The 15,371-nt window shown below is 45.7% G+C and overlaps 1 protein-coding gene across 1 annotated transcript in view; it reads left to right on the top strand.

Annotated features, from left to right (window-relative positions):
* Positions 1–15,371, top strand: part of LOC126987746 (lachesin-like) — a 124,290-nt gene that overhangs the window by 102,775 nt on the left and 6,144 nt on the right. Inside the window, exons 6-10 of the mRNA XM_050845036.1 lie at positions 359–517; positions 1,078–1,269; positions 2,068–2,205; positions 3,456–3,605; positions 14,240–14,347. Coding sequence (XP_050700993.1) covers positions 359–517; positions 1,078–1,269; positions 2,068–2,205; positions 3,456–3,605; positions 14,240–14,347 — 747 coding nt within the window. The remainder of the gene's footprint in view (positions 1–358; positions 518–1,077; positions 1,270–2,067; positions 2,206–3,455; positions 3,606–14,239; positions 14,348–15,371) is intronic.

Below are 15,371 nucleotides of genomic sequence, written 5' to 3'. Positions count from 1 at the left end.
TTGGTGATGTCTTCTTGTATTAAATCCGCATCCAATGGGTTCAGGAGAGCACAAGAATAACGCTTAGAATAGAAAGTGAACTTGGGCAGGGCATATGCGTGGAACTAACAACAGATAGACAACCAAAGTAACAGAGGACCAGGTGGAGTGATGAGATTGCGTAGAAAATTCGTCGAGAAAGGGGAAAAAAAGGAAAGCAATACAAGAGCCCTACTAATCACTGCTCCTGTAAAAAAGAGAGTTTGAGGAGCTTGCCAAATTCAGGAACAGCAAAACAGAAAACCATATATGTTAACGTAAAAAAAAAAGCACCTCATTAAAAGTCCATTCAGACGAGCACTGTCCCCGCCCTTTGCAGTGCCTCCCGACATCATTGACCGTGAGTCGTCCGGTGACCTGACCATCCGTGAGGGGCAGGACGTGACCCTGACCTGCCGCGCCAAGGGCCACCCCACCCCCAGCATCGTGTGGCGGCGCGAGGACAACCAGGACATCGTGCTGGACTCCGACAAGGCAGGTGAGGCAAACTGAAGCATGACAGGGACAGGTGTACGCAGGTGAGACGGAAGAGAAAGACACACTGAGTTCACCTGGGCAGACATGCAGATAGATAGATAGATAGATTTTTTTTTTACAACAATGGAGACAGCTCAAGGGCACAAAAAAAGGAAACAGTAATAAAAAAAGCCCGCAGATAGATAGATAGATAGATGGATAGATAGATAGATAGGTTGGTAAGTAGAGAGTTTCATAATAAAGTGGGTGATGGACCGATTCCCAGAAAGAAACGCCAATCAAGTTAAGAGATAAGGCAGAATTTGTTTAGAGAGAGACTCCTGCAGGTATACATCAACACAAACAGACAAACAAACTAAACTACCTTAATCAAGAGTCCAGTTAGTTAGCCCCCATCCACTTCATCAACACCCACTACCTACATTAACACACACACACACACACACACACACACAAAATACTACCATTAATAAGTGCAGTCCAGCCAGTCAGTCAGCCGCCCCTCCCGCTACACCCTCAAACATCCTACATCAACGTCAGCTCTTGTCGTTTCTGGTGCTGACGTGGGCGACCTGGGCGTGGCGGCGGCGGAAGTAGGCGCTGGGACGGACTCGGCCCACACGGTGAAGTCGGTGGAGGGGGAGACGCTGGTGATGAAGCGGGTGTCGCGCCTCCAGATGGGCTCCTACCTCTGCATCGCCTCCAACGGCATCCCGCCCTCCATCAGCAAGAGGACCCAGCTTCGCGTGCAGTGTGAGTTGCGGGGAGGAGGGAGAGAGAGTGTGTTGTGGGAAACACTTGAAACATTTGAAACATTTTATTATACTTGCAATTTGTATATACATTGTTTGATATAACATAGACTAGTTGTGTTAGTGAGTTAGGTTGGTAATATAAGACACTCTCGCTTCTCACATCAACCATTTCTAAAGGTCAAAGAGGGGGTCAGTCGGGTTCCAATGAGTGTTTCTTCAGGTTCACGGTACAGAAGAAGACTTACACTACCACCAGGGTCATAAAACTACTCCTGGAAATGCCCACAACTCCTACGAAAGCCTTGTCAAATATGTGTTCTTAGGCGGCGATGTCTTGTAATACGACCCATAGTGTTGTAGAAGGGTCAGTGTCTGTTATGGGAAGGTCTGTCTTATGGGGAGGTAAGTGTTATGGGAAGTGTTATGAGAAACGTCAGTCAGTGTTGCAGGAAGAGTGATTCAGTTAGTTTTATGGGAGTGTTAACGTTATGGTAAGGTCAGTGAAATGGAAAGAGCAAGTGTTCAGAGGAAGGGAGTTGTGATGTTCCAGAGATGTTGATTTAGGGGGACGTATAAGAAGAAAGATGTTTTTATGATGGGATTGGGATGGTAAGATGTTATGATAATGTTTTTGTAACTGAATCCGTCCCTTGCCTCTCCTTCCTCCTTCCCTCCCTTTCCCAACATCTCCTTCTTTCTCTTTCTCCCTTTCTCGACTCCCCTTCCGTCTCCCTTTCCTCCATATCCATTCCCTCCCTCTCTCGACTCCTCCGTCCGCCCTGCTCCCCCCCTGCAGTCCCCCCCGTGGCGTGGGTGCCTCAGCAGCTGGAGGGGGCGTACGTGGGCCAGGAACTGACCATCGAGTGTCACACCGAAGCTTTCCCGAAGAGCATCAACTTTTGGACAAACACGAACGGCGACATGGTGGTGGCGGGTGAGTGGTGGTGGTGGTGGTGGTGATGGTGGTGGAGGTGGTGTCCTCTCCCCCACCTGTACCTTCACTACTAACCCACTTCCTCTTCTTACTAAACCCTTGATGAAAATGAAAAAAAGAGAGGATGAGAATTATTGATGTTGGTAGAGGTGGTGATGTCAGTGGATGGTGGGTGAATGTGGGTGGTGGTTGGGTGAGTGGATTAGTGGTGGTGATGGTGGTAGGGAGTAAGAAGTGTTAGAGTTAGAGGTAGTGGTGTTTTTGGGCTAGGTGGTGATTCTAGTGGTGGTAGTGTTAGTAGTAGCAGTAGTAGTAGTAGTAGTAGTAGTGGTAGTAGTAGTCGATGGTGGTGGTGATGATGGTGGGCTAGATAGCAATGGTAGTGGTGATGGGGGTAATGGTGGTGGGTGGTGGTAATGTTAGGTGGTTGTTGGTGGTGTGGTGGTAGTGTTGGGTGGTAGAGGTGGTGGTAGAGATGGGTACTTTTATTTTATTTCATCCACTCTACAAAGCTAAAGCGAAGCGGAGCAAACGTCAACACCGCTGATGAGTTAACGTAAATGTTGAGTATACATAATTAGTGTTAATGAACGTACTAGATGGACTTTGACATTATACTAAGACTTACTATCCCTCTCTCCCTCTGTCTATCTATCTATCTACTTGTTTCTCTCTCTCTACCTCTCTATCTACCTCTCTTTCTCTCTGTCTACCTCTCTCCATCTCTATCTATCTCTTCTATCTCTGTCCATCTATCTATCTATCTATCTATCTATTTGTTTATCTCTCTCTCTCTACCTCTCTATCTCTCTACCTATCTATCTATCTATTTGTTTATCTCTCTCTACCTCTCTCTCTACCTCTCTTTCTCTCTGTCTACCTCTCTCCATCTCTATCTATCTCTTCTATCTCTGTCTATCTGTCTATCTATCTATCTATTTGTTTCTCTCTCTCTACCTCTCTATCTACCTCTCTTTCTCTCTGTCTATCTCTCTCCATCTCTATCTATCTCTGTCCATCTCTCTATCTACCTCTCTCTTCATCTCTCCCTCCCTTCCCTGCCTCTTCTATCTAACTATCTGTGTATCCATCTACCTTACTATCTATCAATCTATATCTATCTATCTCACTCTTATTCTATATCTATCTACCTTTACCTCTCTCTACTTATCTCCATCCCCACCCCTTTCTCTCGCTCTCGCATTCTCTCCCTCCTTGCCTCCCTTCCCTCTCTTCCCTCCACCCGGCAGACGAGCGCTATGAACCCATCGTGGCGGAGACATCCTACAAGGTGTACATGAAACTGCGGATCCGTCGCGTCGATAAAAAGGACATCGGGACCTTTCACTGCATCGCCAAGAACTCGCTGGGGGAGACGGACGGCGCCATCAGGATATACGGTGAGGCGGGGATGGTGGTTGCTGTTCACGATAACTTGGCGGACAGACCCTACTGTTTTTGCTTGCTATATACAGGGAAGGATTTATTGGATATGTGTTTCTCCTTGTCCTCACCTGTGTTGCGTCTTTCGTGTGTTGCTGTGGTGTTTTTTTAGTGTTGTGGAGGTGTATGTTATAAGGGTATAGGTTTCGTCTCTCTCTCTCTCTCTCTCTCTCTCTCTCTCTCTCTCTCTCTCTCTCTCTCTCTCTCTCTCTCTCTCTCTCTCTCTCTCTCTCTCTCTCTCTCTCTCTCTCTCTCTCTCTCTCTCTCTCTCTCTCTCTCTCTCTCTCTCTCTCTCTCTCTCTCTCTCTCTCTCTCTCTCTCTCTCTCTCTCTCTCTCTCTCTCTCTCTCTCTCTCTCTCTCTCTCTCTCTCTCTCTCTCTCTCTCTCTCTCTCTCTCTCTCTCTCTCTCTCTCTCTCTCTCTCTTTTTTTTCAGTATAATTTCGCACCTCCCCCTCCCCCTACACACATACACAGATCCCCCCCCCTCCCCCAACCCTTTCCCTCCACCAACGCCCCCCCCCACCACCCCACACACCTTCTCTACCACCACCTTCACTCCCCCCCCATCTCACCTTCGTCCTTCCCAGGTGATAAGATCTATTCCTGAAAAAAGTCAACCAACCTCTCTCAGAAAAAAAAATGGATATAAGTTTCCATCTAAAGTATTAAAACTCCAAATTGTTGATGCGTGAACCTCGTTTAATTTATTTTTTCCCTCGGTGTAAATGAGTTATTATCTTCTTCGCACGAGGATCTTATGAATAACTTTCCCTAATACTCAGAAATTCTCAATAATTCTCTAAGGTTAGTTTTATCAGGTGTGTTGTTCTTTTCAGTCTTCTCAATTTTCACCAGTAATTATTATTATATTTTTTTTGTGTGTAATTTTTCTATATTCCTCAAGGCGAAATTAAATTACCCTTATTATCATTACCATTATAGGGTTGCGTAACGGGCGGCGGAGGAGGTGATGGTGTTGGTGATTGTGATAATGAATGGTGATAAAGCAGTGATGGTGAAAGACGGGAGGGAAAGGGGAGAGGAAGGAAGGATGTCAGGTTAGGTTGATATTAGTAAAGGTGACAAACTGGTAGGTGGTGGTAGTGATGGTTGTGGTAGGAGTAGTAGCGGTGGTAGTGTTGGTAGTGGTGATGGTAACGAATTCAGCAGTGGTATTAGGTGTAGCAGTAGTGATAGGTGTGGTAGTGATGGTGGTGGTGGTGATGGTGGTAGTCGTAGTGGTAGTAGTAGTAGTGGTGATTCTTGTGGTGGTAGTGGTGATGGTAACGAGCTCAGGAGTGGTATTATAAGCGGCAGTAGTGATAGGGGTGGTAGTGATGGTGGTGGTAGTGATGGTGGTGGTAGCAGTAGTTGTGGTGATTCTAGTGGTGGTAGTGTTGGTAGTGGTGATGGTAACGAACATAGCAGTGGTATTAGAAGTCGCAGTAGTGATTGGGGTGGTAGGGATGGTGGTGGTGGTAGTCGTAGTGATGGTGGTGGTGATGGTAGGAAAGAAAATGCTTGATAATGGTAGTGATGGTGGTGATGGTCTTCGTGGTGGTGGTGGTCGTGATAGTGGTGGTGGTGATGGTGATGGTGGTAGTCGTAGTGATGGTGGTGGTGGTGATAGAAGGAAAGAAAATGTTTGATAATGGTGGTGATGGTGGTGATGGTCTTCGTGGTGGTGGTGGTGGTCGTGATAGTGGTGGTGGTGATGGTGATGGTGCTAGTCGTGGTGATGGTGGTGGTGATGGAAACATGGAAACATGGAAATGCAGGCAACAGAAAGCCTATTGGCTCATTACGAGGTCGCCCGCTTGGGTGATTTAATCTGCTCGACCGCCACTTGGGGCTTGGTGAGCAGATGAAAGCACCTCGATATTGAGGAGCAGATGGAAGCCCCTCGTTATTCAGTTTACTCCCGACGCAGCGAAATGACGGTCGATTCTATATTTGAAGGAGTTGATGGTATTCGCATTCACTACTTCTGAGGGAAGATTGTTCCAGTGGCGGATGACTCAGTTTGAAAAGAAACTCCTTCCAATGTCTGTGTTACATCGACTCGACTGAATGGGTAAACCGTTATTTCTAGTTCTTGAGTTGGTTTGCAGTTCAAAGAATTTGGAGTAATCGACGTTATTGAACTTTTTTAGATACTTGAAGACTTGAATCATATCCCCTCGTAGGCGTCTTTTCTCCAATGTAAAGAGATTGAGTCGCTTGAGTCGTTCCTCGTACGGTTGAGCCCTGAAGGTTGGAATCATCTTTGTGGCGCGTCGTTGAATCCTTTCCAGTAGAGCAATGTCCTTTCTGTAATTGGGAGACCAGAACTGCACTGCATACTCGAGGTGCGGTCTTACCATGGAATTATACAAGGATAGCAAAGATAAGATAACAAAGAAAATGCTTGATAATGGTGGTAATGGTGGTGATGGTCTTCGTGGTGGTGGTGGTCGTGATAGTGGTGGTGGTGATGGTGATGGTGGTAGTCGTAGTGATGGTGGTGGTCGTGATAGTGGTGGTGGTGATGGTGATGGTGGTAGTCGTAGTGATGGTGGTGGTGGTGATGGAAGGAAAGAAAATGTTTGATAATGGTGGTGACGGTGATGATGGTCTTCGTGGTGGTGGTGGTGGTGGTGGTGATGATGGTGGTGGTGATGGTGATGGTGGCAGTCGTAGTGATGGTGGTGGTGGTGATGGTATGAAAGAAAATGTTTGATAATGGTGGTGATGGTGATGATGGTCTTCGTGGTGGTGGTGGTGGTGGTGATGATGGTGGTGGTGATGGTGATGGTGGCAGTCGTAGTGATGGTGGTGGTGGTGATGGTATGAAAATGTTTGATAATGGTGGTGATGGTGATGATGGTCTTCGTGGTGGTGGTGGTGGTGGTGATGATGGTGGTGGTGATGGTGATGGTGGCAGTCGTAGTGATGGTGGTGGTGGTGATGGTATGAAAGAAAATGTTTGATAATGGTGGTGATGGTGATGATGGTCTTCGTGGTGGTGGTGGTGGTGGTGATGATGGTGGTGGTGATGGTGATGGTGGCAGTCGTAGTGATGGTGGTGGTGGTGATGGTATGAAAGAAAATGTTTGATAATGGTGGTGATGGTGATGATGGTCTTCGTGGTGGTGATGGTCGTGATAGTGGTGGTGGTGATGGTGATGGTGGTAGTCGTAGTGATGGCGGTGGTGATGGAAGGAAAGAAAATGCTTGATAATGGTAGTGATGGTGGTGATGGTCTTCGTGGTGGTGGTGGTGGTCGTGATAGTGGTGGTTGTGATGGTGATGGTGGTAGTCGTAGTGATGGTGGTGGTGGTGATAATGGTGGTGGTGATGGTGGTGGTGGTAGTCGTAGTGATGGTGGTGGTGATGGAAGGAAAGAAAATGTTTGATAATGGTGGTGATGGTGATGATGGTCTTCTGGGTGGTGGTGGTGGTGGTGGTGGTGACGAAAAGAAGAGTTGCAGAAGATTCTCAGCGACACATAATCGTCGTGTTGGCGCCGACTTGGTAACTTGCAGGGCGGGAAAACTTACGCGCAAATTACCAAAGTTTTTAATCAGTATATAATTCTCTCTCTCTCTCTCTCTCTCTCTCTCTCTCTCTCTCTCTCTCTCTCTCTCTCTCTCTCTCTCTCTCTCTCTCTCTCTCTCTCTCTCTCTCTCTCTCTCTCTCTCTCTCTCTCTCTCTCTCTCTCTCTCTCTCTCTCTCTCTCTCTCTCTCTCTCTCTCTCTCTCTCTCTCTCTCTCTCTATCTCTCTATTTCCCTTTCTTTATATTTTTCTTTTCCTCTTTTTTCACTTTTTTTCTTTTTCTTTAGTTCTGTCTGTCTGTTCATCTCCCTGTGTGTATGTGTATGTCTGTGTGCTTCTCTCTCTCTCTCTCTCTCTCTCTCTCTCTCTCTCTCTCTCTCTCTCTCTCTCTCTCTCTCTCTCTCTCTCTCTCTCTCTCTCTCTCTCTCTCTCTCTCTCTCTCTCTCTCTCTCTCTCTCTCTCTCTCTCTCTCTCTCTCTCTCTCTCTCTCTCTCTCTCTCTCTCTCTCTCTCTCTCTCTCTCTCTCTCTCTCTCTCTCTCTCTCTCTCTCTCTCTCTCTCTCTCTCTCTCTCTCTCTCTCTCTCTCTCTCTCTCTCTCTCTCTCTCTCTCTCTCTCTCTCATACCAATCCTTCAACCTCTATCAACACTTCTTTAACTTTCCCTCCCTTCAACACACACACACACACACACACACACACACACACACCAACCTAACAACTGCAACACCAACGTCAAGAGAGCAATGAAATCAACACCACCTCAACACCACCACCACCACCACCACCGCCGCCTCAACACCACAATAAGTTCCTGCCAACACCACTTCGCTCTTTCCTTTCCTTCTCCTTCGCCCATAAACCAGTCGGGACACTCTGCAGTAAAACACACACACGTACACACACATACACACACATACATACATGCGCAGCCTCCTCCTCCTCCTCCTCCTCCTCCTCCTCCTCCTCCTCTTCCTCGCCACGCCCTCAGAACGTAATCTCAACACAGTCACCGCAACACACAACTGCCCACGGAATGACACATAAAATTCTCTCCTTCTTCTCCTCCTCCTCCTCCTCACCTCACCGATTTATTCTCGTGAGGGGAAGGAAGGAAGGAAGAGAGCGAGGGATGTCTTGAACGAACCCCGCTGTCGTTTCTCTCGTCTTTCTTCCAGCGATCTCTTTCTCCTGCTCTTTCGCTACCGCCATCTGTTTTCCTCTCAAGCTCAAGTTTTACCCTGTTCGTGTGCTTCCTCTCCTCCTCCTCCTCCTTCTCCTCCTCTGTCTTCTTTTTTCTCTTCTGCTCTCCTGTCCTTTCTTTCCTTCCTTCCCTTCCCTCCTTTATTCCTGTTCGTGTGTACTTCCCTTCTTTCTCCTTTTCTTTCCTCCTCTTCTCTCTTGCCCTCCTTTCTTTCCCTCCCTCCAGTGCTTCCCTTCGTCTTTCCTCCTTTCCTCTATTCGTATGTCTCCTGTCTCCTCCTTCTCTTCCTTCCCCCTCTTCTCTCCATCTTTCATCCTTTCTCTCCTTCACATGCTTCCTTCTCTCCCCCCTGCCTTTTTTCCTCCCTTCTCACCTCCATCCCTCACTCCAATTTCCCTCTTCTCTGCTTCTTCCCTCCTCACCTCTCCCTATCCAGCCTCCTTCCTTGGGTCGGTTCTGGGGCCATATCGGGGAGGAGGAGGAAGAGAGGGAGAGGGAGGGGGGGTGAAGGGAAGGTGGGGGGGTGGGGGGCAGGTCGTCAAAGTGGTGGTGGTACAGGTCGCGGCTGTAGTTGGTCCCTGGAGGAGCAGGTCGTGGCTATAGCAAATTGGCCTGTTTTGGGGAACGACTTTCGATAGCCTACCTTCCTCCTCCTCCTCCTCCTCCTCTTCCTCCTCCTCCTCCTCTTCCTCCTCCGTGGATTTCCTGCCCATTCCTCCTCCTTCACCTTTCCCCTTCCTTCCCTTCCCTTCTTCCATTCTATACTTCATTGCCTTGCCTTTCCTCCCTCCCTTTCTTCCTTCCTTTTTTACCCTCCACTTCCTTCCTCATTTACCTTGTTTCCTCCTCCTCCTTCTCCTTCTCCTCTTCATACCTCCCCTCTCACCTTTTCCCTTCCTCTTCCTCCGTCCTTCTTTTATTATTAATTTATCATGCCTCCTCCCCTTCCTCATCTTCCTCTGTGTATGTGTGTGTGTGTGTGTGTGTGTGTGTGTGTGTGTGTGTACGATAGACAGACAGACAGACAGGAAGAGACAAACCCATAAAGGCCATCTATTTCACCTTGGAAGAGAGAGAGTGAGAAAGTGAGAAAGTGAGAGAGGGAAAGTGTCACTACCGAAGATTGGCAGAATGGAGAGCCAAGACGTGTAGCTATCCTGTCTTTACCACCAGAGAGAGAGAGAGAGAGAGAGAGAGAGAGAGAGAGAGAGAGAATCAGACAGAATAACACTACAATCTGTATATTTAAAAAAAAACTATATATGTGTTTTGTTTGCTGTCATTCCTCGAAGAAAACAAACAAAGAAACAAACAAAAAGAGATTAGAGACAAGAAAATGACAGGAAATACAAGAGATTGCGAGTGAAGGAGAGAGAGAGAGAGAGAGAGAGAGAGAGAGAGTATGCATTTCCGGCTACTTTTTCTATCCTCGCTTTCCTCCTTTATTTTTCTTCTTCGTTTTTGTCTGTTTTCTTATTTTCTTTGTCTTCCTCTTTTCTACTTTCCTCTAATTTTCTTCTCCCTTCCTTCTCATTCTTTTAATATTCTCTTTTTATTTATTTTTTGTTTGTTGTCTGTTTTTTTATCATCCTCTTTCCTACTTTCCTCTATTTTTCTTCCTCTTCTTCCTCTTCCTCCTCTTCCCCTTTCTCGATTTTTTCTCATTCTCTTATTCTTCTTTATTTATTTTTTTGTTTGTTGTCTGTTTTTTTTATCATCCTTTTTCCTACTTTCCTCTACTTTTTCTTCCTCTTCCTCCTCTTCCCCTCTTCCTTTCTCTTCTACGCTTTCTTCCGTTATTTTTTTATTCCTCTTCTTTCTTGGCCATCTCCCCCCTCTTCCTTCCTTCTCGTCGCCCTCCCCTTCCTCTTTCCCTTCTCAGCCACCTCCACAACGGCCCAGAAACCTCACAAAAGAAGGAAATTACATGGAGACAAACAGGCGAGCGGACAATACGTTTTCTGTGTCAAGTTGTCCGGGAGTTCCCTCAGACGGGCGCGGTCCAGGGGGCACTTGTGAAAATTTAACTTCTGCCCGGGTTCGAACCTTTTATGTGGTGCTGTAAGGGTCTGGCTGATGTGTTGAAGGGATGGAGGTGGAGGAGGTGGAAGAAGGGGAGAAAAAGGGAAACAGGAAGGAAAACAAGAGTAAAAAGGATTGATGTGTTGAAGGGATTGAGGTAAAGGAGGAGGTAGAAGAAGGGAAGAAAAAGGGAAATAGGAAAAAAAGAACAAGAATAGAGAGGAGGAAGCGAGGAAAAAAGGAGGAAAAGCTAATATAAGCGAAAGTAGAATGACGTTGATTTCCTTAATTTCCTCCTCTTTCTCTTCCTCTTTTATCTTTTCCTTTTTTTTCTCTCTCTCTTTATTCTTCTTGTTTTCTTTTCTTGTTTTTTTCCCTCCTTCCTTCTTTCTCCTACCTCCTTCTTTCTCCTTCCTCCTTCCTTCCTTCCGTTCTCCTCCTTCCTTCCTCATTCTCATTCCTCTCTATCTCCATCTCTTTATACTTTAGACACACACATATAACCAGGGTCCTCATTTTTTGCGTTTACCACAGCTAATATTATCACAGTGTTCTTCTAAGGCTTTCAACAGACCACCACTTTTTCTCCTTCTCGCTCCACCTCTCTCCTCGCTCCCTCTCTCTCCCTCTTACACAGCCCTCAGAGGAGCCTTGTTGCCGCTCTTTCTGGCTGAAGCGTCGCCTGGGTTACCGTTGTCCAGAATCACTCTAAGTCTTCACCTTGGGTTCTGTGGGTTAAAAAATATATATGCATACAGCCAGGGCCACCACCATCACGCAAATAGGGGAGTAAGGAGAGGAAGGAGAGAAGTGGGAAAGAGAGAAAGAAGAAAGAAAGTAAGGAAGGAAGGAAAGTAAGGAAGGAAGGAAGGAAAGAAAAGAAGGAGGAATTTAAGGAAGGAAGGGAAGAAAGAGACTAAAGAGAGAGAAAGAAAGGAAGAATGAATGAATGAAAAGAAAAAAAACAAAGGAAAGGAAGAAAACGAGAATGAAAAAATGAAAAGAAAGACCAAAGGAAGGAAAGAAAGAGAGAGAAGAGAGAGAAAGTACAAAAGAAAGGAAAGCAAGGAGAGGAAGAAAAAGAAGATGAAAAAGAAGACCAAAGGAAAGAAGGAAAAACAGGAAGATAAAAACAAAACAAAAAGAAGGAAGGGAAGCAAAGGTCAGGCAGAATAAAAATGAAAATAAGACAAGAGGAGGAATAACCAACTTTAACTTTTTGAGGATAACTTAATTTTTGAAGGTCGAGGTTTTCCCTAAATGCACATGGCCACAAGACTAATGGGCTAAGAGTGTGTACGCACTACCTTCACACACGCACACACGCACGCACACACGCAAAACAAGCAGACAAGCACTCCATGGAAAGGTCTTGAAATGGAAATAGCTGTACTTAGAGAGAGAGAGAGAGAGAGAGAGAGAGAGACGGAAAACAAGAAGGATAATACAAAGAAATGGAAAAGGAGGAGAAGGAAATGGAAAAGGAGAAGGAAAAGAAGGAAAAAGTGGAGAATGAAAAGGAAAAGGAAAAGAAGGAAAAGGAGAAGCCAGACAGAAATGGATACAGACACACACACACACACACACACACACACACACACACACACACACACACACACACACACACACACACACACAGACACAAAGAAAAAATAATAAAGCAAAACTACTCCTCTCTTGATGGCGTACAGGGGCCCCGCTAACGCAATCAATGTCCTGAAGGCTTTTGCTCCGCCGCGACCCCTTTTTAGCGAGTCTCCGGCGCGCGGGGATTCAATTACTCCTCAATCTACATAATTTATTCACACCGCCATCGAGGAAGGTAACTCGGTTTGCAGGTGAAGGCGGACCAAGGAGGCATTGTGGTTGCGTCTCCCTCCCTCCCTCCTCTTGCAGCCTCTTTCCCACTCTCGTTTCTCTTCTCCCTTTTTCTCTTTTCTTCCTTCTCCTTTCTAGCCTCATTTCATCATTACTCTCTCTCCCTCCTCCTCCCTCTCCCTCCTCTTCCTCCTTTCTTTTCCTCCTTTCCCTCTTCACTCCATCTCCTTCTTTCTTTTTCTGTCTTTTCTTTTTCTTTTTTTTTGTTTTGGTTCAAGGTTCCACTGTGGTCGCGTCTCCCTGCCTCCCTCCTCTTGCAGCCTCTTTCCTCCTCTTCGTTTCCTAGTCCTCTTTTCTCTTTTTCTTCCTCTTTCTCTGCTTTCTCATTTATCCTTCATCTCATTACCTCTACTCTTTCCTCCTCCTCCCTCTCCTATTCTTTCTTTTCCTCCTTTTGTTCCTGTTTCTTCACTTCTTCCTCCGCCTTTTTCTGTCTCTTCTTTTTGTTTTTTTTGTTTTGGTTCAAGGTTCCACTGTGGTCGTGTCTCCCTTCCTCCCTCTCTCCCTCCTCCTATTTTTCCTCTTTTTCCTCTTCCTTCGCCTTTTTTCCCCTTTTCCTATTATTTTTCATCAGGCATTTCTTTTTATCCTCCTCTTTCCTCCTCGTTTGTTTGCGTTGCTGTTTTCTTCCTCTTTTTCTTCCCTTCCTTTTCTTTGTATTTCTTGGTTTTTGTCTCCCATCTTTTTTTTACCCTTCTCCTTCCCTTCCCTTCATTTATCTTTCCTTTATTTGTCCTGTTTTTCTCCTTAATTTGCTCTTTTCTTCCTTTCCTTTCCCTCCTCCTTTGCTGTAGTTTTCCTCTCATTCCCAGTCTTTTTCCTTTACCTTTTCATTTTTCATCTTCCTCTCCTTTCCTTTCCTCCTCCTGGTTATTCACTTTCCCTCCCTGTCCTTCTTTCACTGCCATTTCTCCCCTGTTCCTCCTCCTCCTCATCATCATCATTTCTTTTCTTACTCCTTCATTCTTCCTTTTTATTTTGTCCTATTGATGGATTTCCTCTTTCCCTCTCTTCTTTTCCTCTTCTTTTCCTCCTCGTACATCTCTTCCTTCTTCTCAAATATCCTTCTTCTTTTTCCTATCTATATTTTACCTTTCACCTCTTTTTTTCTCGTTCCTCGTCCTCCTCCTCCTCCTCCTCCTCCTCCTCCTCCTCCTCCTCTACCTCCTTCTCTCATACCATCGCTCTTAGTCTATATATTTTCTCTCTTATACGTCTTCCTCTCGCTCCTCCTCCTCCTCCTCCTCCTCACGCAGCATCCCTGAGACGCAATTTCTATCCCACTTGCATAATTTTGGCCTTGCGAATGGACCCTCTTCTTATTTTGGGGAGGACCCGGCACGCACGCACGCACGCACTCACTCACACGCACACATACATACATACATCCATACATATATACATGCACATTTTTTTCTTTTTTTAGTTTTTTTTTATGTGACTTACTCGTGTACTGTTGCTTCCCATTCTCTCTTTTCTATTTTCTTTCTTTCTTTCTTTCTTTCTCTCATTTCATTATCTTTCTTTCCTTTTCTCTCTTTCTTTCTCTTTCTCTCCTTTTCTTTCTTTTATTTGTTTCTATCTCTCTCTTTCTCTCTCTCTCTCTCTCTCTCTCTCTCTCTCTCTCTCTCTCTCTCTCTCTCTCTCTCTCTCTCTCTCTCTCTCTCTCTCTCTCTCTCTCTCTCTCTCTCTCTCTCTCTCTCTCTCTCTCTCTCTCTCTCTCTCTCTCTCTCTCTCTCTCTCTCTCTCTCTCTCTCTCTCTCTCTCTCTCTCTCTCTCTCTCTCTCTCTCTCTCTCTCTCTCTCTCTCTCTCTCTCTCTCTCTCTCTCTCTCTCTCTCTCTCTCTCTCTCTCTCTCTCTCTCTCTCTCTCTCTCTCTCTCTTTTTCTCCCTCTCTTTCTATGTCTCTCCATCACTTAACCTGTCTCTCTCTCTCTCTCCCTCCTCCCCCACAGAGATCGAGCCGCCCAAGGCCCAGAGCAACGGCGTCTTTGAGGTGGTAGAGGCTGACGGCGGCTCGGGCGAGGGTTCAACACCTGGGCCACAGATACACCTCAACAAAGGTAATTAAAGGTGTTTCTGGTTTTACTTTTGCTTTATTTGTTTTGTTTTTTCCTGACGGTGCTTTTTCTTCTTCTTTCTTGTAGTTTCATGTATTTTTGATTTTTATTTCGTATTGTTTTATTGTTTTTGTTTTTAGTTTGTTTTTTGCTGTTGGTGTTGTTGTTCTTCTTTTTTCTTGTTCTTTTTCCTTTCTCTTCCCTTCCCTTCCTTTCTCTTCCGTCCTTTCCTTCCCTTCTTCTTCCCTTCCTTCCTTCCCTTCCTTCCCTTCCTTCCTTCCTTCCTTCCTTCCTTCCTTCCTTCCTTTCCTTCCTTTCCTTCCTTTCCTTCCTTCCCTTCCTTTCCTTCCTTCCTTCCTTCTTCCCTCCCTTCCCTTCCTTCCTTCCTTCCTTCTCTTCCCTTTCCTTCCCTTCCCTTCCCTTCCCTTCCCTTCCCTTCCCTTCCCTTCCTTTCCCTTCCCTTCCCTTTCGTTCCCTTCCGTTCCCGTCCCTTCCCTTCCCTTCCCTCCCCTTCCCGTCGCAGTCTAGCAAAGTATAGGGTTGGCTGACCGCTCCTCTCTCCCCTTCTCTACTTTCTTCCTCCTCCTACCTCTCCGATTTCCCTTCCCCTCCGTTTCGTACTTTCTCTCCTCTCTTCCCTCTTTCGGTGTGTGTGTGTGTGTGTGTGTGTGTGTGTGTGTGTGTGTGTGTGTGTGTGTGAGTGTGAGTGTGTTTGCTTTTTCATATAGTTATTTAATTTTTTTATGTTTTATTGTAATGTATTTTTGTGGCTATTATTGTTGATTTTGTTGTTGTTGTTATTGCTGTTGTTCTTGATTTTGTGGTTAAAGAGGTGGCAGTATTAGTATTGGTATTAGTATTAGTATTAGTAGCAGCAACAACAGCGGAAAGAACAGGAGAAAAAGATCTTGAGAGACAAAATATCAAGGTAAAATAAAACCATAAAAACATATATTCTTTGAGATAAATTGTAAAAGGAACAAGACAGGGAATTGATTTTGAGCGTGTGAGTAGACGGTGAAGGAAG

Source organism: Eriocheir sinensis, chromosome 66 (assembly GCF_024679095.1).
Source record: "Eriocheir sinensis breed Jianghai 21 chromosome 66, ASM2467909v1, whole genome shotgun sequence".
Classification (NCBI taxonomy): Eukaryota; Metazoa; Arthropoda; class Malacostraca; order Decapoda; family Varunidae; genus Eriocheir; species Eriocheir sinensis.
This window is presented reverse-complemented; position numbering and strand designations above follow the sequence as displayed.